The 23,750-nt window shown below is 44.2% G+C and overlaps 1 protein-coding gene across 1 annotated transcript; it reads left to right on the plus strand.

Moving 5' to 3' along the window:
* Positions 1-18,635: 18,635 nt before the first annotated feature.
* Positions 18,636-22,892, plus strand: ID4 (inhibitor of DNA binding 4). Its single transcript, XM_090039409.1, has 3 exons — positions 18,636-19,208; positions 20,838-20,896; positions 21,449-22,892. Exons 1-2 carry the CDS (start codon positions 18,810-18,812, stop codon positions 20,880-20,882), a joined length of 444 nt encoding a protein of 147 aa, XP_089895535.1. The 5' UTR covers positions 18,636-18,809; the 3' UTR covers positions 20,883-20,896; positions 21,449-22,892.
* The last annotated feature ends 858 nt before the right edge of the window (positions 22,893-23,750 follow it).

The following is a 23,750-nucleotide window of genomic DNA, read 5'->3' on the forward strand; positions in this document are numbered from 1 at the left end:
TTCCCTTTTTGCAGCACTGGGAGGCTACAGGTGCATGTGCGACCACCACGGCAGAGCAGCAGCTGGACTTGCTCTCTAGTTGGATGTTGCCCTGGGCTTCTAGGGCCAAGGTCAAAAGAAATCCCAGTCCCTTCAGCACCATGTCACCATAAAACCTCCCACTCCCTGTCATCCAAACCTCTTTACAGCTGAAAAGCCCAATTAGCACGGGTTATAATGATCACTGCACTGCCTCCTTCCCCCTCCCTACGCATCCCCAGCACAGGCTACAGCGAGCAGCCAGACAAACCCCGACAAGCTCCAAACCCTCCCCACTCAAGCGGCACTCTCCACGGCGCATGCGCCACGCGCTCCGCCCGCCTTCGGAATGTGTGCGCGCGCGGGCGTGCAGCTGGAAGTCATCGCGCTGGGATTGGCGTCCGCGTTGCCACGGCGACCGCCCCGGCGGCGCCAGCTGGGCTGCGGCGTGAATGGGTGATGTCACTAGCCCGGCGCCGGCCAGTCTGGCCGGGCGGGAGCCAATGAATCAGCTGAGAACGGAGGGGGGCGGGGGGTGGCGCTGCAGGGCGGGCGGGGCACGGAGGGGGGAGGGGGGAGGAGCTGAGCGAGTCAAGCTACAGCGCGGGACATTGCCTTCGCCTTGCGCGTCCAAGAGGAAGGATGTGGGCGCGCAGGTGACAGCCAGGAAGCCTCCAGATGCCCCCCTCTACCAGTGCAAATCCTGAGAGTGGAAGAAAAGGAGAGTGGGGCCAAGTCTTCAAGGAAGGGTCAGCCCCGTCTCAGCCAAAATCTGTCACCTGATGCTGGGCTTAAAGTGTTACCTGAGGGAGCACACTGCAGAGCTGTAGTGGGTCAATACAATCAGTAGAGAAAAATCAGGTGTCTATGTGTAGGTGGGTGTGTAGCTCTTTAGATCTGGGACAGAACTTCAGTAAGCTAATTTAACATACCAGTTAAGTCTGATACTATATTCATCCAGGTTTCAGTTTCAGTCGCTTTGGAAGTGGTTTATGTGCACTGAACCTCTGTTGTGTTCATGGGTGACTGGTGCCTCCCGAGGCTGAGGGGGCACCAGATCCCAACAGTGCTGGGGGGGGGGTCCCCCGGGCATCCCCCAGCTGCTGACTGACAACCAGTGAGGGGAATCCCCCAGCAGCCAATCACTGAGCCAGCAGGGAAACTGGGGGTGCACTTCCGGGTACTCTTGGTTTTGCAGCTGGCACTTCCAGGGGGTGCACGGCCAATCTCAGGATGCACATGCAGCTGCGTTCACCCCATATGCATCACCAATGGTTGTGTTACAGGTTTGAACTGGTTTCCATTCACTTATACTGGTTTATGTAGAACTTCTGTCTGTATCCTTAAAGACTCAGAAGCACCTACCCCACCTTTTGTAGCATGGACCTTATGCTAAATCTCCTCAAGTTAATGTCAACAGGACCTACATATATAAGAATAAATTGTCCTGCTAAAGAATTTCCCATTCACATATCAAATCACCGCATTAAAGTATCTTTGCTCAAAATAAGCACATTCAAGTGCTTCTCTACCTTGTTCTCTAACTTCCCAGGAGGGGGATTCCTCAAACTTGCTACATAAAGTAGGCCAGGACTTAACCTCCCTCACAGAGAGAAAGTGCTTCCTAATAGCCAGGCAAAGTATCCTGTGTTCCTACTGGAGACTGTGACCTCTCCCTTATGGCCAGAGAAAATAGCCTGTCATCATCCTTTTTATAGCCACCCTTTATGCATGATCAAAGCAGTCTTCTCTTCTCCAGACTGAGTCACTCCTGTTCTTCCAACTTTTCTATAAGAACACAGCAGCTTTCTATAAGACAACAGTACAAAACCACATCAGCAGCATTTTTCCTTGTTGCCACTTGTTTGGGCTACCTATAAGTGAGACAGAGGGGAAGGACTGACAACCCCACCTCACGTGCCACTAACTCGCAAATGCCTCAAACTCCCCTTCACCTCCACCACCTGCTCAACCACAGGTGCTCAACCTTCAGCCTGCAAAGCCAGAGCACCCACCCCACAGGTCCAGAAATCTGGCAGCAGGGGAGCAGTGGTAGTAGCCAGTTTCCCTCCACTGCCGAATTCCCAAGCCCCTGTGGCTGCATTAAGGCTAAGCCAGTGGCAACACATAGGGGGTACATGGGGGGGGCAGGTGTATCCCATGAAAGCACTGGTGAGCTCCCTCATACCCAGCACTCCCCATGTAAGCAACAGGCAAGGGGGGCAGGAAGGAGCACTGGTGCCCCCGCTGCGAGCACTGGCCGAGGAGTAGGGGCACCAGGAGAAAACCCGCTGGCATTTCCGGGTGCCCCACTTGCACTTCCAGGTCGGTGCGATTGGCCACAGGGGTACACCTTGTCCCTGGTCACTGACTGGCCACTGGGGGGGCACGTGCCCCCCCCAATTCAGGTGGCACCAGTCACCCATGGACTGAGCCATGCCCCCTGCCCCTACCCCTGTGGGGCTGGGCTAGGGTCAGGCCATGCTCCCTTCCCCCACCCCCCACAGCTGGATCAGGGCCAGGCTGCCCCCCCCACCCCACACACACACACACCACCATTCTCTGCGTGGCTGGATGAGTAGGGTTACTATACATACAGGTTTTCCTGGACATGTTCTCTTTTTGGGTCCTCCCATCACCGTCCGGGCAGTGTATTAAAATAGCAGCAAATGTCTTGAGATTTTGTTCTTTTCAGCATCAAACTTTTCCCAGGCACTTCCTAACTTGGGGCTGCTTGGGGCTGGGGATCGTAGGGGGGAAAGCATTTGGAGGCACCAATCATCACATGCAGCTCCGCGCACACACACACAGCTGGCATGCAGCCAGGCAGGGTGGTGGGAACAGCCTCGGCAGATGTATGCGGGTAGGTCTATGGAGGTTGGGGGCTGGAGAGCCAGAACTTGGGAACTGTCTTGGTCTCTCTTCTCTGTACAGGATCAAGTTGAAATGCTTTCACCCCCTTTACCCCATGCTAACTTAAGCAGAATGATCGACTGCATGCCCTAGATTGCATCAACGTGAATATCCACTCTGTAGCATGCAGCTGCCAAGCACAGGATCCTCCATTTGCTTCACTCTCTACCAGGCCTTGTAAATTACTATTTATGTTTAACATATGCTAATAAGGCTTTAAATCTGGAGAAATAATAGAAACAAAAAACAACTATAATAATAAAAATACACATATATAGTGATTTGGCTTTAGCCATGATGCTTAGACCTCTGTTCAGGAGATAAAGTAGGAATCCCTTCCCAATCTAATGTCTAAATGATGCCAGCTTCATTGCTTTGGCTTCAGTCCCATTGGGCATTTCTCTGTATTAATTTTTATCTTTTTCATTACAGGTTTTATTTGATATGTGGTGCATGGATGTGGGTTCTCTCATGGCTTATGATATGCTCGTTTTAGGGATCACTACCATTTATCCACCATGAAATCAAGGGGTTGCTGATGTGCTTAGCAGCTGGGTGATTTGTTACAGACCTACCACCTCGCAATCATTTAAAGAGAGAGATCTTCACTTTGGATTAATCTGAAGATGTTTTTAAAACATTTCACTGGTTAATGAAATGTGGTTGTGATAAAGCAATAAACCCAGTATATGAAACAGTATGTCATTATGCAGGCTGATTCTGCAAAACGTTCTTGACAGCATGTAGTATACTGTTTATTTTTTTAAGTATAACCTTGCTAAATTCTTATGAGCAAAGATACTCCTACTGGAATGAGTTGGTATCTGAATGGGAAATTCTTTAACAGGACAGCTTATTATTATTCATGTAAGTCTAGCTCCACCTTTTCATTAACTTAAGGAGATTTAGAATACAGTTCATCATGCAAAAGTTGGGGTAGGTGCTTCTGAGTGTTTAAAGAGATCCTGAGCTACACACAAATCTGCACTGGTTTAACTAGATACCTGATTTTCTAAACAGATTTTATTGGCCCAGTACACCTCTGTCTATGATCACTCATTTAACATTTTAAACCTACCTAGCATCAGGTGATGTACTTGATAGTTGTCAGTTGTAACATCCAGTAACCAGCAGGTTCTAACATCCATTCAGCAACCAGTAACAGACCACACAGCTTGCACTTTACTTAATGGTATCATTTTGCTCACATTTGATCTCATCTATGTTAAGGAAAGACAGCTGCTGTGGTTTTCAAAATAATTTTGATAATGCTAATACTTCTATACTTGTTAATTAATTGTTTTGGTTGTATAATGTGTTGGTTTGAGAGTCCTTGGGGAAGACGATTGTGGAAGCTGAATACAAACCTTAAAAAGCTTATTATCACATTAAAGCCTTCTGAGGGTCAGAAACTGCTGCTGAAATGTTATCCACTGTCTTCCAAACCCTCTATCTGTAGCCTGCTGCGATAACAGTGCAGACACGAGAAGGAATAATAGCTCATCCAGTATTACTGGACACATGCCTTGGCACCAGCAGGAAGTCAGAAGTAAGAAGCACATAGTATGCTGGAATTCTAAATCTGCTGGCAAGATATATGGGCAAATTCTCCCACAATACACCATGAAATAATTGCTATGATGCCTCACATTAGTAAGTTACTAAGAACCTTGGGATACGCCCCTCAAAAATCCTACTTCCTAGCCCATGTATCTTCAATGCCAGTGGGTGCATCTACAGGTGCCATGAAGGCAACGTGCTGCAGTGTGTACCAGAGTTTATCATGGCACCTTAATGGCACATGTAGATGCTCAAACTGCTGTGGTCCAAGGTACATGTGCAGACTCTGTGCCTGAGACTGCAGCAGTTTGAGCCAGAGTGGAGCAGCCCCGGGCTGGCAGTGGGTCTTGGGGGTCTGCCCTGGGCAACAGGAGGCAGTATGAGGAGGTGTAAGGGCAGGCCCCAGCATGCAGAGCCCTGTGGCTAGGCAGCAGGCAGGGGTCTGGCCCCCTTCTGCCTGGACTGACCGGCACAATGTACATGGGGATCAGCATTTACACATGCGTTTAGGCACAGTTATTTTTGCTGCAGTAAGATAGTATTGTCCCTAACAGTACTATCTTATGACAGCAAAAATTAGTTTGCTGTCGTCTAATTGCACAGGTAGAGCATGCCACTTCACACCACAGCAAATTAGCTACTGCACAGTTAAGCACACAGGTAGATACACCCAGTGTCTACATGGCTCTGCAGTATAGACACTTTTAGCACAAGTCTGCATACACCTGAACCAGGCAAGACTGCACTGCAAATGAGTATAATGCTACTACACCCTAGGAGTGTTCACACAGGGATCTATCTACACTGGCTAATGCAAACAGTTTTTAAACTGGTCTTAAACTGGTACAGCTTCTGCATGTAGACAAGGTGAAACTTCCTGTTGTGAAAAGTTTGCAGTTTGAAAGACTCAAACGCTGCAAACAGCACCTTATTATGACCAAAAGGACCGCTCGTATATGTAAAGCTAAGCAACAGAATGAAGCCTCGGGGACTAATCACACTTACTTACCCAAGACTTAAGCACATGACCAAGGATTTGAAGGATTAAGTCCTTACATCTTTCCACTTTGTTGCACATTTTTGGAACACAAGGGTGGAAAGTAAGCAACATTTGTGTAAATAAGTTAAGGGGGGGGGCAGGGGTTAAGAAAAACAGCAAAGTTAAAGTTGAGCTCTTTCTGACTTTTTTTTTCCTCCCACAGTGGTCAATATGATATTAAAATCTAAGTAACGTACTCATTCAGCATGTACATTTGAAAAGTTTCTCAACATTTTAATCCCGTACTTTTTTAATGACTCCGCTTAAGGAAAATTATTCAGAGAGCAGTCATTGACAGTCAGCTATCTCCACCAGGAAAATCCACAATAAATGGAATAAATTCAGCTGGAAGAGATGGGAAAATGTCTTGAGAAACTCGCTACTTAGTTCCCATTGATCGTCACCTGCACTGGGCTACATACAGCTGTTTAATCCTGTTCTCTCCCTCAAAGGTTTCTAGCATCTGCAAGATGCTGACTGCTAGGGAACAAAGACTGCTATGTGTTTCCCTCAAAGGTCAATCATTAACCTGCCCCAACAACAGTTTTAGGAAGATCAAGGCAATGAAGAAAAACTAAGAAAAAGCACTTTCACTTAGGAATAAATTGTTCAGAATGCCCTCATACATTTGGTTTTATTCCCTTTCAGTTCAGCACTTTTTAGTTCCTGCACGTATTTATTTCTCATCAAGAATAAGGGCAAGATTTGCTCTCCAAGAGATTTGACCTTAAGTTTATTCTAGCCACAATACTAGTATAGACCATTTCATCAATTATGTATGTACTCATGTGTATAGGGGAATGAGTAGACCAGTACGGTAATGCTACCTTGTCCTGGAGACTTACCCTTATAAATAAATTAGGGAGATGTCTTTGTGAAATGCCTTTAGAGAGAAAAGGGAGAGAAAAACCCTTACATTTTAAAAGCCACAGTTTTTACCAGATGAAAAAGCTAGCATCAAAAATCTATTCTCTATGGTTTGTATTTTTATATATGTGGCTGTATGTGAGACAAAATATTGGATATGCAGTGGGCTGACTATCTATAAGACATTTATTTTCATGAGTTATTGATGACCTTATAGCTCACAAGTGACAGGGCAAAGTAGAGCCATGAGCAAGTTATGAAAGGCCATCAATAACAATTGGAAATAAATGATGTATCCAGAGCCTACCCGTTGTGTGTTCTGTTTATGCAACTCCAATTTAAGTTCACTTGGCATAAATGGAAATGTTTTTAAATAGCTGCAGCAACACAGGTTTCTGACCAAAGCCATCAGTTCTCCTATCAGTGGCAAAATATAGACACACACCCACATACACACTTTATGGGGTTCTTCTTTGTCCAATGCAGAGATATAAACAGGTACCTTCAAGCCTGCCTAGATGAAACTGTATCCTAAAAAAGAGTGAAAGGAGAGACAGTGTACCTTACTAAAACATTAACCAACACAGGGAATGCTGACACTGCAAGGGCAAGGCCATTCAAGAGAAAACAGACACCTAGAGAATGGGGAGATGAAAAGGGAGGCAGTAAAATGCAAGGGCTTAAATAAAACATATGTGAAGTTCAAATTCTACATACATAATATTCTATTAACACACTCTTAATAATAATAATTACCACTATACTGTGAGGTGTAGCAAGAAACCTTTTTTTTTGCCTGCCCCGCCCTCCAATGTGAAGCCCCTCCATATGGCAAAAAGCCCCTTTTGTAGTATTTGCTCCTTTTGGGGGATGCTTTCTCTTTTCTACCTTTTCTTACTTCCTCCCTCTTCTTTTTTATTATACTATTATTTTTATAGAATATAAGGTGTACTTGTAATAAAAATATAGTTTGTAGATGATTTTATGAGTCTAAAATAGTGTTCTGCATCATTATGTCCCGTCCGACCCCCTTCATTGTATGTGGTCTGTTTGTTGTATGTGCCATGGCTTTTCACCCTTTTGTTTTATATTCTATGCTTTTTAACTTTGTAACAAATGTACTTTAAGTATAAAAGTAAGTTGTGCCAGGTAACAATGTTAGCAAGGGTGGGAATCAAACCTTAGCTTCTCTGTATGGAGCAGGTCTCTGAATGACTCTTGATTGATTGCGTAACACAGTAGCTAGACAGGATAACAAATTTAGGAGCAGCAATTAACACCTAGGAAACCACAGACTAAGTAGCAAGTAGGGGAAAGGATCAATACAGAGCCAGGAACTGCCTGAAACTCCACTGTTAAAGGTACAGAAGCCCCAGTTTGAACTAATCAATGCCAAAAATTGACTCTTGGGACAGAATACCCCCTCCACCCCCGATCAACTGCCCCCAGAGCCCTAGTCATCACAACAGTGAATTAATCACACTTCATCAATGGACTCCCAAGACTGCACATACCTGCAGATGTGACCCCTGGGGTTGACAACTGCCATCCAGCAACCACCAAGGGGGACGTCCCACGAGGTCAATGACCCCTGGAATGGGTAAGCCCAAAAACTGGGGAGTCACCAAAGTCTGCCAGAGAGGGATAAAAGACAGCAAAGAATGACCCCCAATGGCACCCTCTTTGACCTGACGAGCATCCTGCCTGCCTAGCCAGAAAAACCAGCCAGCGACCCATTTCTGAAGCAATATCACACTGAAAGAAGCCTCGGCTGGCCCTCGGCGGCAGACCCCACCACTTGGGGATAGGTATATCTTGACACCAGTGCTTAGTGTTCATAGCTAGCTACTCTGTGTGTGTGTGTGTGTGTGTGTGCGCGCGCGCGCACGCACACGCACGCATGAATGTGTATGTGGTTGAGGGGATCAGCCCCAAGGTTTATGATCTGACTTTTGCATTCATCTAATAAACTAGAATTTTATGATGATCCTGTGAGTTGGTCCTTTGTAGCCAACAGAGGGACACTGATGTGTTATGTGTAATGTGCTTCCTTGGTGTCAGAAGAAAACTCCTTCTGGTCACATCTACACATACAATTAATGCACACAAATAAACTCCAGAACTTAATGCTCCAGAGGATTTTCATGCACAGCAGCACACTTGTAGATGCTGCCCCAGCTGGTTGGGATACAGGGTGCTATAGTGTGGGCCTAGCCAGCAGGCAGCCCCACACCGAGGCACCCTGCGCCCCACACAGCCATTTGGCAGCACACAGAGGCAAGGAGCAGCTGCAGGAAGAGACTGGCTGGGCCGCAGGTTTTCTCAGTGTGGGGCTGGCCAGCAGGCATCCCCCATACTGAGAAACCCTGTGCCCCAGCCAGCCCCTCCCCCATCTCAGTGTGCTGCCCAGTGGCTGCCTGGGGTGCAGGATGCTTCAGTCCAGGAGCTGCCTGCTGGCTAGCCCTGCACTGAGAAACCCTGTGCCCAGTCTGGCCAGGGCACCATCTACATGTGCATTGCTGCACACAAAAAAACTCTGCAGCAGGGTAGTACTTGTGTTTTACAAGATTACCCTGCTGTGGAGTTTATTAGTTTTGTGAGCCCTAAGAGGAGCTCACATGTAGATGACAAGACATTTACTGGGCAGTAAATTAGTCAACTGCACAGTAAACGTCTCATGTAGATGTGCCCTCTGTCTATGGGAATCTGTTACTGTCACTGGAAACATGATGCCTGGGCACTGGGTACAGTTAAGAGGAGACTAATACCTTACTGTTTCCATTCTCTGCTGAGTTTGACCCTGAGCTGAGCAGAAGGAGGGCCTGGGAGAAGGAGGAGGCCAAAGTGAAGCAGAGATTGGGTCTGTGGCATGCACACCACCTCTCCATGGGTGGGGCATGGCACTCATGAAGGTGAAGTTGCTACCAGCGCTTCTGTACACCACTGGTCTTCCCCCACCCAAGTGTGTCACCTGCAGAATCCAGAGAGCCATGTGCATCTTCAGGGGTTTCAGAATGGAGAAGGTAGCAAGGAAGACCCTGTACAAGATGAAATGGGCTGGGGGCAGGGGGATGCCAGATATCCACCTGTTCCTGTAGGCATGGTACACAAGCCAGATCTGCAAGCTGGCAACTGGGCCAGCAACTAAAACAGCCTGTCTTTTCAAGTATTTTACAGGTCACCTCCTGAGACCGTGGGGGGTGTACTCACCAGCCAGAGGGAGACCATGCACAATGGAATACCCCTGGTTCTACGGTGTGCTGAAAGAGTTCCAGAGTGAGGATGGGCTAACGAAGGAAAGCCCAGAGACCATGTCTAACCACAGGAAGATACAAAAGGCAGTCAGAGACAGAGACACGCTATTGACTGTACAGCTGCTCCCTGATTATGACTGCCAGGCTGTCTGGGACTGGATCTGCCCCTACACCCAGGGAGTATGGAAAAAGGTAAGCCGGCTCCTTGAGGAAGTGACAGGAGTCAGGCTGATGACAAGGGAGGCGGCGCTGTAAGGACACTTGACTAAACATCAAGGGCCTCAGACAACCCACTTTGACCAGTTTGTGTCTTGCATCAGGAGCACCCTATGGCAATGCAGGAACCTCCTGATGTACAGTCACACTAAGCTTGAGCAAACAGACTGTGTTAAAATGTTCCTGAACAAACTCCAGTCCTACTAACGGAAAGTGGTAGGAGAGGACGGAGAGGATGCAGCCAACTTCACCTGGAAAGGGGACACATGGCACAGGCTGTTCAAAGTCCCCCTGGGAAGGGAAGTGGACAGGAAGAACAAAGGGGACAACAACAGAACTGGACCTGGAGACAGCAAGGAGGACAACAGGATCAGCAGCAGGGGAAGAGACAGCGACATTGACAGCAACAAGGACAGGGAATCAACTGAGAAGGGAAACCCCAAATCAGGGCCTGGACTAAGACTGTTTGGGTTAGGGAAGGGCAGAGAGCAGGTTTGCATGGGTGCAGGAGTGTGGGTGCGGTTATTGTAATGGGTGCACAGGTTTCTGAAGGTGGTTTTTAAAAAAAGGTGTGATGGAAGTCTATGATAGAGGATGTATATATAACTAAACATATATAGCTAGATATATTTTAATTTTAAAAAATAGCTGCCAATGACAATTAACATTTACAAAATAAAACTTTTCTCAAGTGCACTTAGAATCATAACTATGTGAAATGTATAGTGCCTGGTTCTGAAAACTTGCTTACATGAATAGTCTTTACACATAGATCCCTATTCATACACCTAGCTCCATTAACTTCAAGATGAATATTCTGCATCATTAAAGGCTTTTGCTGTTCTCTCAAGCCAATCTTTCCACTAAGGTAAGTGAAGCTATTTGCTAGAGGAATGATAGCAGATCCAATATTTAAAAGTGTCAAAATAAGGTAATGGAGAAGAAGTTGCTGAAACCAAAAGCCATTTAACATTTTCAGAATCATTTTTAAAATTGGGCTCATGAATTGAAAACAGGCACACTGGTACTGAAAAATCATTTGAAGTAGTTAGATTTCTATAGACTATGATTATTGAAATATTCTTATTTTAAAGACCATTTAATTATGAAAAAAACAATATCAAAGCTGTCAAATCAAGAAAATTTGTATGCAAGAACTTTCTCTTTTTTTAAACTACAACGGACATTTCAAACATACTGAAACACAATGCAAAGTCTCTCGTGTTCTCCTTCACAAGAGGGCAAACATTGAGAATTTCCTTAAACTTACACTATCCTGTTCTCCTAGTTAATAAGACAAACAATTTCAGTATAAGAACTGAAACCAATTAACCTGGCCTTAGCTACTTCTCTTTCCCTCTTTCTCCAATCACTACCTCTCCTAGCAACTACACTGGGATTGCTCTTGAGCTTCTGAGTTACAGCTGCCACAGAAACCACGCCTACAGAAAAAGCAAAACTCATATCTTCCAGGTTGGGCTCCTTCAGCCTCACACATGTGCATTATGCATATAAATAATGAAATAAAATTAACAGAAATCTTATAATACTACTCAGTCAATGTTTTTCTATAGGATGGGAAAGAAGAAAGAGAGAATGAGTTTTTTGTTTCTATGTTGAAACAGTTGGGAGATGGTTATACAGTATATACTACCATAATGTGAGTGCTCCTGTAAGTAAAAAAAAATAAAACTAGAGTATTAAATTACATAGAATTCTGCATGCATTAGTAGTATACAATATGGCCACTATCCAGTAGCAATAAATTAATTTACAACTAAATTGGAAGGCCTTTTTTATTCCAAAACCTGAGTTCCTAGTTTTTCATTTCAGATGATGACATGGATACAACTCAATATATCAGGAAACTGTATTGTCTTCAACACTGTAAGTATTAATAAGGTCCTCACATGCATCTAAGGAAATACTGAATCATAAATTCATGTCTTTGACAGGTAGATAAAAGCTATGTTAGGCTATTTCGCTTCTGATATGTATGTACTTAAGGTCTTTTGTAACAACAAATGTATTTTGGTTTAAATTGCAGGAAGTTGCTTGTATCACCAGCTGCTGGAAAAGAAATAAGATGTCAGAAACACATAAAAAATGGCTTGTGGACACATAAAGACACACTGACAACTAACTTGCAAAACTAGTAAAAAACATAGTATACTTGCCCATTAAGGTATGCAATACATACTCTGCCCACCCTGTGAATCTCCCACTATGGGAAAGGCTATCTTTACAGTCAATAAAGGGAGAAACTTTCCAGAAGAAAATTAGACACTGTAGAATACAGTCAAATACTCAAGGAGAGCAAATTAATTAATTAGCTAATGTTAGCAGAGAACTTAAAAAACTTCTCTAACTTCTATAAGCACTTGCCACATTATTCTAATTATAAGCCAATTCAGCGTATACATTGACCCAATATTTTCAGGTACAATTTTAAGAAAAACATCTTTTGTGCTGAATATAAGTTGATAACTGCAATTACTCTTACACAATCTCACAGAACAATCAAATAGCCCAGAAAAGAACCCCCAAAAAATTACTGATTTACAGTTTTATTTTATACACAAAAATATGTCAAGTAAAAAACTGTAGAGAGCCTGATTACAGGTCAACCTTGCTTATAAATCAAGTGCAATTTTTATGGTTCTGCTGAAGGAAAAAAGGTAGATGTATAATTAGAGCAATGCAGTAGTAGTGAATTAGAGCTAACCATTGTTATTATTTCTATAGATTATTTTGTAATGTGATCTTGGATTACTTTAACTGATGAAGCTGTCCACGTCCTTTGAAAACGCACTGCTGTCCCCTCAGTATAATTATAACACATGCAAATGAGCATGCACACAGCCAGATACTACTTTAATTTAGGGTTATTTCCTGATTCTTCCTTTAGGCTGTATTAAATCTGCAATTGTATCTCCTAATGCAAACTCAAATAAATACATGTAAACCATAGGGTCCTAGCAGATATTACATTTATTGCATCATTTACATGCCACGCTTTCTGCTAATTTATGGTGCAATATTCCATATGTGTCTGGTTTATATTGTGCCACATTTGAACACGTGGCATGTGACCCAGACCAGGGCCTGCAGGGGGGACAAGATCAGGCAAAGGAGGGAAGCCCCTGGGGTCCAATACACACCCACTCCCTACTCAATCACCAGGCTGAGTCAGGGGTTAGCCCCAGCGTCCAGAATAGGGCCGTCATGCTGGGCGATACCAGCGCTCCTTTCACAGCAGCAAAATCCAGCCCTACTGTCACCTGGAGAAAAACACCTCCTTCAAATAATGTGAGGTTGCAGCTGACATACAGCTGCTGCCAAAATGCTTGTGTGGACATGCTTCAGTGATGTACCAATGCTGGCAGCTGTAAGCCATGAACTTCTTCTACCCATCGTGCACCATATCTTCTGCTGACACTACCTCTTGCAGTAAGGATGTGCAGCACTGGCAAAAGCAGCCATGTGTGTATGCATTCTAGCAGCGAATCAATGTCAGAAGCAGGAAGCTGACAGGAGCTTCTAGTAGCAAAACTTTATGGCATAGATATGGCTTGATTAACATCAGGCTATAAAGTTGTGTTTTCTGTATTTAAACATGCAATATCCACATTTCCTTTTCTTTTTTTTTTAAGTATTCTGGTGCTTTCTATACCACAATATTTTACAGATATTTTCTACAAAATAAAGTTGTTTCAATTAATAAGCAAGAATACACATTCATCACAACAAAGGGCAAAAAGAAAGAGCGAGAGAGAGAGAATGGAAGAAGAATGAGAAAGCTAGAAAAAAAAGAGGCAGAAAATATAGTATTTCCATTTCAACTCTTTTCTCCCTCCATGCCACCAACTCACATTGAATTACTATTTATTTATTTAGTTCAGTGTATGTACAAAAGCATCTAGCTGTGAAGAGGGTTTTCTGTTCCCTCTCTCACTGAAATGTTTGCTCTGTTGATATGTATTCTGGTCCTGCTTGCAGAATACAGAGAGCAAAGGAAAAATTCTTGCCAAGATGTAAAGTTAAATATGTGTGTGTACCAGCTTCTCCAGTGTAATAAGAAACAATGCTTTAAACCAGACAAGTACCTCAACATCCAAAAGAAATTATCTTTGTTAATGCTGAAGTGTTTCTGTACTTTTTAAATGAAAATTTGGTGCAACAAAATAAAGCCTTTTTAAAACAAGGTTTTTTTCAGTTCTATATTATATTCTGAGTGAGTGGAATAAGTATGTTCATCATTTAACTCTACATGCATCCCATGTAGTTGGAAATGCAATAGGTATATGTTAGCAATATTCTAACAGGGGGCTTCCAAAATATTTTTCTTATACTTTTTGTTATAAATTTCATGCACAGGGGAGTGGAGGGAGACTGCAAAGATGAGAGATGAAAGAATTGGGAATCTTTCATTTGGCTTTCTATTAAACAAAGGGTTTTTCATGACCATAACCAGGAAAAAAGAAAATAAACATATTAAGTTAGGTTGCAGGGTATGTTTATACGTTGATCCTAACAAATATACAGAATAGAGGAGAATTTAATTTATGCTTATGAAGGAGTTTGAGGAGGAGGTCAAAATCTCAATTGAGAAGGAGTACTTGAGGATTTGCTTCTCCTAGGACAATTTTGGTTGATGCACAAAAGGTTCTCTCTAAAAAAGTATTTTGATGAATCATCTGTAGCAAAAATGATGGCAAAAGGTCTCGAAAAAGGATGAATTTCACCTGATTGGTACAGAGTGAAGAAGTGGCTGAGCAATGGCACCATTGCATGCTCCAATATTAGATCTTCCCTGACGCTCCCCCAAGATTCCTAGAAGACACAGTACAGAGAAACAGGCATTCTCCATGGCATCCTCACCTCCTAACAATATGGGAAGTGACCTGGATATGTGGATATATGCATGAAAGCATAACAAACATTTTTCCCCATTTTTCATTTTTATGTCAGTATCATCCTGCTGTCAGGAGGAGCGTAATAGGGGAGCACTACACATAGTTGTACTAATTTGTAAATTATAGTACTATTTTAAATGATATCCCAACTAACTACTAGGCATTTTAATTGAAGGTAAATAACCAACCTGATTGCCATTTGAGCAATAGCAACGGCATAGGGAATAATGTACTACTGAGGGATCAGTTGCTAGTTCTCTCATATACCATTCAGAGATTTATATTGCTTTTTAATTATCCATCCTGTGAAATACTGAGAGCTCCTTGGTGATCACTGCCCTCCCCCACCCCACCTCCATTAAAGTCAGTGGGAATTGAAGACTCAGTATCCCATACAGCAGATGCTGTGCTCCTACCAGGACTGGTCATTCCCAATGTCTATCAGGATGAAACTTGTCATACTAGTAAGAAGCTTTTTCTAAAAGAAATCTAACTGAGCAGTATTGCTACAGCCTGATGAAAGGAAAGGGGGCACCTGAGTCACCTTTTAATATTCTTTTAAAGCAAAAATTGCAATATTTATAATAAATATATACCACAGCCTCTTTGGGTATTGGCAACACTGTGTGTGTGTGTGTGTGTGCGTGCGCACGCCCATACAGTTGTTCTGCTATTTTAAAGATGGCTTTAATTATTTAGATGCTAATTATTTAGTTGCATACTGTGTGCCTAAATATATTTTCTAAATCATCATTTTTTTTAAATAACATGTTACATTTCAGCCCAGCAGTTAATTCAGCGGTGTGGTATTGTGTACAAAAGACCTGTGAATCCAATCTGATGTCAGTGGAAATGTCTTATTCATTCTGCTCTTGGAAGAATTGTAGCTGTTCCTTGACACTGCATCAGGTCCGGAGGAGCCATGACCCAGATACAGTGTCAATGGAAAGGTTTATTTTCCAGTTGGAGTGAATCATACATTCGCATGTTCAAAAAAGCACAGCCAAATATAGCCTGCTTTACTCACCAGAGTAGTGTCATTGATTTCAGTGGGACTAATTCAGGACAGAAAGCTAGTAATGATATTTTCATTTCTTACCTTTTTTATTAAAAGCAAAGGAAAACACCATTTAAAAATAAAAATGGTATTAATGATATAGCTCCAATCTAGAAATATGCACATAAGGATCAGTTTTAAATGTATAATTGGTCTGGATGTAAATGGAAGCAATTAATTCCTATAGATACATACCTTATAAGATATTGCTGTTAACAGGCCTAAGAGTGAAAAGCAGCTACTGCCTCCTTTTCCTGTATGGTTTAATGAATAAAGAGTTTCATTAGGCTTAACTCAGTGCATGATTCTCAACATACTGGGGTGTCCAATACACTTCTGGGCAATTTAATTAGCTTCTGGAGTGGATCCAATCTTAATAAAATTCACTGGACCCAATCCTGTTCCCATTGAAGTCAATGACAAAATGCCCACTGATTTCAATGAGAGCTAAAGCAGGCCAGTTGTTGACAGGGAATTGGTGCCCATTTGCTCATCAGTGCATAGCAGACTTAGATGTATCAACTTCATTAGTATTAAAGGGAGTTACCAGAGGAAATCCCCTGAATATTTATAGGATAGGTTCTTTCTTTTTCTGTAGATTCCTACTGAGATAGGCTAGCTGTGGGAACAAATAAGATTTTCCCATCCATTTCATATGAGATTGCAACAGGGCACAAAAATCCATGACTTAACATTTGACTTGTGAGCTACGACAGAAGTCTGATGAAAAAACAGATGTGTAGCCTATCAAAATTCCTCACAGATTTCCAGAAGTACTGACTCATCTCATCTCATAGAAGCCAATTCATCCCCAGTGGGATTTCTATAGTGCCACCAGCGTTTATGTATCTAATCTATTCACATAAGATTGGTTCCAGGAGAACATGTTACCTGCTGGGACTTCCCACACATTTCAGGTGAGATCAGGTGAGCTCCAAGAAATGATTCTGCGCAAACAGAACAATTAGATAAGACAGTGCATCTAGTTTCTTGGAGATCTTAAAGACTGGATCAGTTAGATTTTAGTATGCATGCTTAACATGACTTACAGATTTTTTTTAAAGTAAAAAACAAAACAAGATGAAAACCATTATGCTGTTTCATATCATCAGGATTCTGGCAGACAAACAAGCTCCAGCCAGAATGCACACATAGGGCCCAATGTAATTCTCACACTGAGAAAAATCAGGAGCAACTGCATTCCATTTTGTGGCGTTTCAGCGTGTTAAACCAGTGGTCAGAGTAGAATCAGGCCTTACTGCTTATAGCTCATAGAAACGACTGCCATGACATTGTCTCAGCTTAGCTCACTAATTTAGATCCTGACCTTACACCAATTTGCACAGGTGCTAAACAGTCTGCACGGCAAGGAACCTGACTGCACTCAATGAAATTAATCATGGCGTGTAAAGTTAAGCAGGTACATGGGCCTCTGCATGGGGACTTCTACATATGGGGTGGGACAGAGAACTAAAGTGAACTCTTTATACCTTTAAAAAGGTCATTCCACCCCCTCCTCCCATTCAGAGTCCCAGATTTGAGTGTTTCCCACTGTACCCTTTATGCATCACACCTTGTGATTAGGCATTGAGGGGCCATGCAACCACTAATCACCATTAATTATGATTTTTATTCCTACTGTTGGATTTGACTCACAGATGTTAATGCCACATCCTGCAGCCCTTACTCATACAAGTAGTCCTTCACCCAGTTAAACAGTCCTACTGGAAGCAGTGAGGCAGTTTACATGGGCAAAGGCTGTTTGCATTCGGTTGCAGGAATGGGCCCTTTGTTTCTTACCCTGATGTTCAGTTCCGGAGCAGTGGTTCTGAATCCTCCGGAGGACTTAACAGAAAGTTGAAGCAAGGCATTATTAAATTAAAAGGCTGCAATCCGCAGCAAGACGACCTAAGCAGGACTCTGCGGTACGTGCCTGTTCATTTTAATGCGCCGTCTCCAAAGTACAGAACTCTGGACCTTTCTAGCATCATATTTAATACATGGTACATTTACAAATACGTGACCTGATGCATTAATGGAGCAAATTAAGTTACAGGTATGAATTTTACATAAAACGGATTAATATTATATGTCATGGAGGAATTTTAAATACTCCGTCGCCATGCATTTTTAATGGTTATGGGCTCTAATTTAATGTTCCAAGGCAACTGTTTTTTTTTTTCTTTCCTTTCCTCCACCCCCAGCTCCCCCCTTTGCACTCAAGTCAGATTCCGATTTCTTTCTCCCTTTCCTGTAACTCAGCCGCCTCCAAAGATGTGTAGAAGGGGGCAGAACAGCCCTGACAAGGGGGACAGAAACACGTCCCCCCGCGGAAGTAATTTCTCCTGGGGATGATCAAGCAGCTGGAAAGATGCACAAAAGGGATGGGAGGGGGCACACCGTGGAAGACAAAAATGCTATAATAAATCATCCCTGCTTGCGCCCGGCTCAGGGAAAGGGGATGCCTCCCGAGTGGTGTGTGGGGGCCGCTGGGAGCAGCAGCAACGACCCGGCAGCCCCCCTCAGCAGCAGCAGCAGCAAGCGAGCGGATGCCATTGGCATTCCCGCAGTTCTTCGCAAGGAACTTCTGTCTGCTCCTCCTCTCCCCGAGACCCCACAGCCTTGACGGAATGGAGCGGCCTCGCTATTGGCCAGCGCCGCGTTCCATGCGGGGAGGGGGCGCCGCCGATTGGCTAAAGCGCGCGGCTCGGCCCGCACTCCCTCACCTCTGCACAGAGTCTCCCCCGCCTTTCCCCGGGCCGCCCCGCCTGTCCGCACCCCGTGCTCTATATAGGGGGCGGCGCGGGGAGCGGGGCGAGCAGAGGCAGCCGGGGCTGGAGAGGAAGCCGGAGGCGCGGGGAGCTAGCGGTGGCGGGGCACGGAGCTGCCTCCCCCTGCCTCGGGAGGCTGCCTGCAGAGCCGGGGACCGCTGCTGGCCCCGAGGCCGGGGCCGTGCATCGCGGGGCAGCATGAAGGCGGTGAGCCCCGTCCGGCACCCGGGCAGGAAGGCGCAGGCCGGGGGAGGCGGCGGCGGCGGCGGCGGGGGGGAGCAGGCGGCGCCCCCGCGCTGCCTGGCCGAGCACAGCGGCTGCAAGGGGAGCCCGTCGGGCGAGGCGCTGTGCCTGCAGTGCGATATGAATGACTGCTACAGCCGGCTGCGGAGGCTGGTGCCCACCATCCCGCCCAACAAGCGGGTCAGCAAAGTGGAGATCCTGCAGCACGTCATCGACTACATCCTCGACCTGCAGCTGGCGTTGGAGACGCACCCGGCGCTGCTCCGGCCGCCGCCGCCGCCGCCGCCGCTGCACCCGGCCGCCTGCCCCGCCGGCACCGCCCGCAGCCCGCTCAGCGCCCTCAACACCGACCCGGTGAGAGACGGCCCCGGGCCCGGGCGGGGGAGCGCGTGCGGGCTGCGCCGGCACTGCCTCTGCCGGGGGTGCCTGCGTGTGTGTATGGTGGGTGCATCGCTCGGAGGGGGGTACAGTAAGTGGGTATGTCGGAGTGTGGGCACCGCGAGTGCACCGGGGGGGCGGTGGGCTTGTGTGTATCGGGGTGTGTGGGTTTGTACATTTGTGCATATGGGTGTGTGTGAGCGTATGGTAAAAGTATATGTAAGTGTGTGGATATGGTGGGCGCGTAGGTGTGTGTGGGCGTGTGTATTTGTGTAGGGGGTATGGTAAGTGTGTATCTCTGCGTGCAGGGGTATGGTGAGTGCAGAGGTGTGTGTGGGCGTGTATATTTGTGTGTATCGCTGCGCGTGTATGGTGTCTGTGTTTTTTGTGGTTATTGGGGTGTATCGTGTTTGCGCATGCATCCATGTGTTTCGTTTATCTTGCGTGTAGCAGTGTGCGTAAGCTATATCGTGTGTTTGTGTATACTGAGTGTATCGTGTGTGTTTGCACCTGTGTGGGGGGGTGTATGGTGTTGTGCATGTTTGTGTTCATTGGTACATGTGTGCTGTATCTTGTGTTTGTGCGTATGCTGGGTGTATCGTGTGTGTATTTGCACCTGTGGGGGGGTGTATGGTGCCGTGTGTATCTTTGTTTATTGGTGTGTGTGTATGCTGTATCTCATGTTCGTGTGTATGTTGTGTGCATTGTGTATGTATGGTATATCCTGTGTGTATATGTGTATTTGTGTTTATTGGTGTGTGTGCTGTATCGTGTTAGTATGCTGAGTGTATCGTGAGTGCCTATACCAGTGTGTGCGTGTATTGGTGTGTGGGGGCATGTGTATAGTGTGCATGTATGTGTGTTTATTGGTGTGAGTGTGTGCATGTATGATAAATATATTTGTGTGTATGCTGGGTATATCATGTATGTGTGTGTGTGTGGTGCGTTTGTTTCTCTCATGTAGCAGTGTGTATTTGTGTCACCAGTGTTTGTATGTGTGTGCAGTATCTCATGGTTGTGTAGACTGGATGTATTGTGTGTATTTGCGCACATGTGTGTCCAATATTGGTATGTATTGCGGTGTGCATGGTGTGTGTGTATATTGGTTTATGTATGTGTATATGGTGTGTGTATGTGTAGACACAAGAGTCTGCACCGGCTGGAGGCACTTCCCCCTTTCAGCGGAGACAGCTTTTGGGAGGGGGATGCACACATGGCAGTGGTCCAGGGGAGGGGGCTCGTCTCTCCCTGGCATCCACCATTACCCCTAGACAAGCATCTTCTCTCCCAGAACCAGAGAGAAACCTGTGACACCCCCAGCCCAGCCTGCCTGGCAGGCAACACCCACTCAAGCTCAGGAGGTATCACCCTGATGGGGCTGGTGTCCAGCTTGGAGGCCAGCAGGTACCAATCTGGGGACAGTAGGGCTCTGTTGACTTAGACTGACAGCCCACCGTGGTGGCTCCTTCCATTGTGGGGCTTTTCCCCTCCAGGCCTCACTGTGCCTGTGGTGTGACGGAGACCCAGTGGGGAGGGTAGCGAAGAGGGAGATCAGGGCCGAGCTAATAATCTGTACTAAGACCGATGTGTTTCACTGCTGTGCAGGCTGGCTCTGTGAACAAGCAGGGGGACAGCATCCTGTGTCGCTGAACTCCGTACCCAAGGTGAGTTGCAAGCCACGCTTGGGCATTTGGAGACCTTGCAGAGGCTGCATCCTTCCCATCCATAGCATTGTCATGCCAGTGCCCTTTTGCACTGTAAATGTTTCAGCTAACTCTTCCTTTGGAACCAGCCGGAGTCCACTGCACGTTCCTGAGGAGTTCATTTCTCCTCCAGTACGCCCTGAATGGTATGTCAGAGAGGCATTAGCACTCCTGAACTGAGTGCACCTATGTTCTTTTCTGAAGGAAGAATTTTTTTTTCCTAGTGTTACAACTGTCTCCATCTCTGTTTCATACGTGGTGCAAAGATGGGGTCTGGGCTGCTCCAACAGTGTTTGCAGGGAGACTTGCCTATGAAAGTCCCCTCTCAAGCGCTTCTAGCTGAGGCTTGCAGCTGTGTATTCCTCTGTTTGGCCTAGCCTGGGAGCTGCGGTTGTTGTTTGACCTGGTTTGTTTTGGGTTGTTGATCAAGCATGTCTTGTGTTTTGTTGGTGGCGCCAGTCAGTCTGGAGCAGAATGGTTCACACACCCCCTCTATTCATTCCTCTTCCACAGGTGTGCAGCAGGCAGATCCAGAGCCAGAGGAACAGAGAAAGACATATTAGAGAGGGAGGGGGAAAAGAAATATCAGCCATCAGACCAGAGGAAAAAATCATTCAGCCCCAGAGTCGTTTCCATACTTCATTCCAAGAGAAAACCTTTCACCATTTTGCACATCCATAGCATTTAAACACATCCTTTTTTGTTGTTTTTTTTTCCTGTTCCTTTTATATCAGATGTGAATTGTATGTTTATTTTGGTGGGAGGAGATTTAAACCTTAAGCAGAAAAACAGGACTCTTCTGTTGGATAGAAGATCAAGAGTAAATCAAACTTTAGAAGTATAACTATAAAAGGACAGAACAGCTGAATTGTGAAGCTTTACTAATCTACCAGAGCATTGTAGATATATTTGACATCTATTGTTTAAAATAGATGATTTTATTCGGGCCCAGGGAACTTTCTTCTCCCTGCAGGAATGTTACATATTGTATAGATAAATGAGTGACATTTCATACTGTGTATATATAGAGATGTTCTATAAGTGTAAGTGAGAAAAGTATATGCTTTAATAGACTACTGTAATTATAAAATATTTTTAATTAAATATTTTTTGTAAATATGATAAAGGTGTGTATGTTTTTTTTAATCTGTGGGTACATTCCTTTAGAAAATTATTTACAGCTCAAATACAGAGCTCCTAATATGAAAATTATCTTAAATGTTGAGGATTTTTCACCCAATGTCTTTTAGACTCGGAAGTTACAGCTATAGCTAGTGGTCCTGCATGATTGCATGAGATGTCTAATTGCAAATAAACTTGTTCTGAGTCAATACAGACGTGTTTTCTTCAATTTAGATTGAAAATGTTTGTAACTGTATTATACATTTTGAAACTACAGTTTTGTCAGTTAGGCACAGGGGTTTTTAGTCCACTATGTACAAGTAGCATTAAAACAGTAGTGTTTTTTTACTGAGATTAGAAAAACAAAGTATATCTACTTTTTTGCATATGGGGCAATGCTTTAGGTCTCTAATCAGCTTTTATAAAATCTGCTCTTGCATCAAAATCAAGGAACTTGCTAGGGAAAATTCATTTAACACCAAAAGGTTTATCATCACAAACTCTCATTCTGATATTTAAATAAGTGAAAACAAGTTTTTTTCTGCTTGCAACCAAAGGGCAAAACCATTGATAAATAAACAGCTACTATTTCCTTCGTCCAAAGAATATTGATACCGGACTGTGGAAAAGCACACGGGCAAAGTCATTATGATCAATGATGTAAATCCATCTTAACATGAACTTAAGTAGACCAAAAATCGGATAACTGCGTCAAGATTATTTTTCTAATACGAAATGACTATCACTTCATTGCAGCTATGTTACAGTTAAAATCCTGTTTAATCTCTGTGATGTGTAATTTCTACATGTGAACATTAAACTAGATTTGCCTGTCTTTAACTGTGATTCTTCAGCTTATTTCTTCAATCCTCTGAATTTATGTTTGCTTCACTTTTTCCCCGCCCCCCTAAACAACTGGAGCTTAAAGGTTGAGTTTATCTTATACCAGATTTCTGTACATTACAGTTTTGCAGTTTATAAACTCATGTCCAGGAGATGAGAAAGTTATGCATTTTGTGTGACCAGTAGTCCACACACCAGTGACACAGGATTTTCAGAGTGGGAGAATTAAGTAGGATTTAATTAGGTGCTTTGTAAATAGTTAGCCAACTGTGCCTGTAACATGGTCTGTTTGATTAAAAAAGTGAGAAGATTTGTTTCAGATGATACAAAAGTCAAAAGTGCTGTGGCCCAGCAGACTTTTTCTAAATTAAATATTTATGAGGAAATGAACTACCGCAGTCCTTAGCTATCCACTGAAGTGCTAAGGTGTCAACAAGATGAACATTTTGTTAATCAAAACAATGAAGAAGATTAAACAGCCCCAAAATGACTCCACACTTATCTGTAGCCATGACACATCTTGTCACTACCAGCAGTGTTTCATATGCATAAAATTGGTCTGGGAGACCAGAAACAGGTCCTGAAATGTATTTTCCTATCTCCGGCATTGTAATAATGTTTAAGAAACACAATGTAAGCTCTTGTAACATTTAACTGAAATGAAAGCGTTTAATTCTGAGACTCCAACTACTGCAGTGAGAGTAAGTAATAACTAGAACTTTGTACTGAAGTCTCTTTTTCTCACATTACTAAAAAGGAAAACTAAAAATCCAAACCCCAAAAAACCCCTCAAACCTTTAACCTCTCATGGGAATCGGCTGCATTTGTCGTGTTTTGTTTTGTTTTTTAA

This window comes from Crocodylus siamensis, chromosome 3, assembly GCF_052110815.1.
Source record: "Crocodylus siamensis isolate JL-2025a chromosome 3, ASM5211081v1, whole genome shotgun sequence".
In the NCBI taxonomy this organism is placed as follows: domain Eukaryota; kingdom Metazoa; phylum Chordata; order Crocodylia; family Crocodylidae; genus Crocodylus; species Crocodylus siamensis.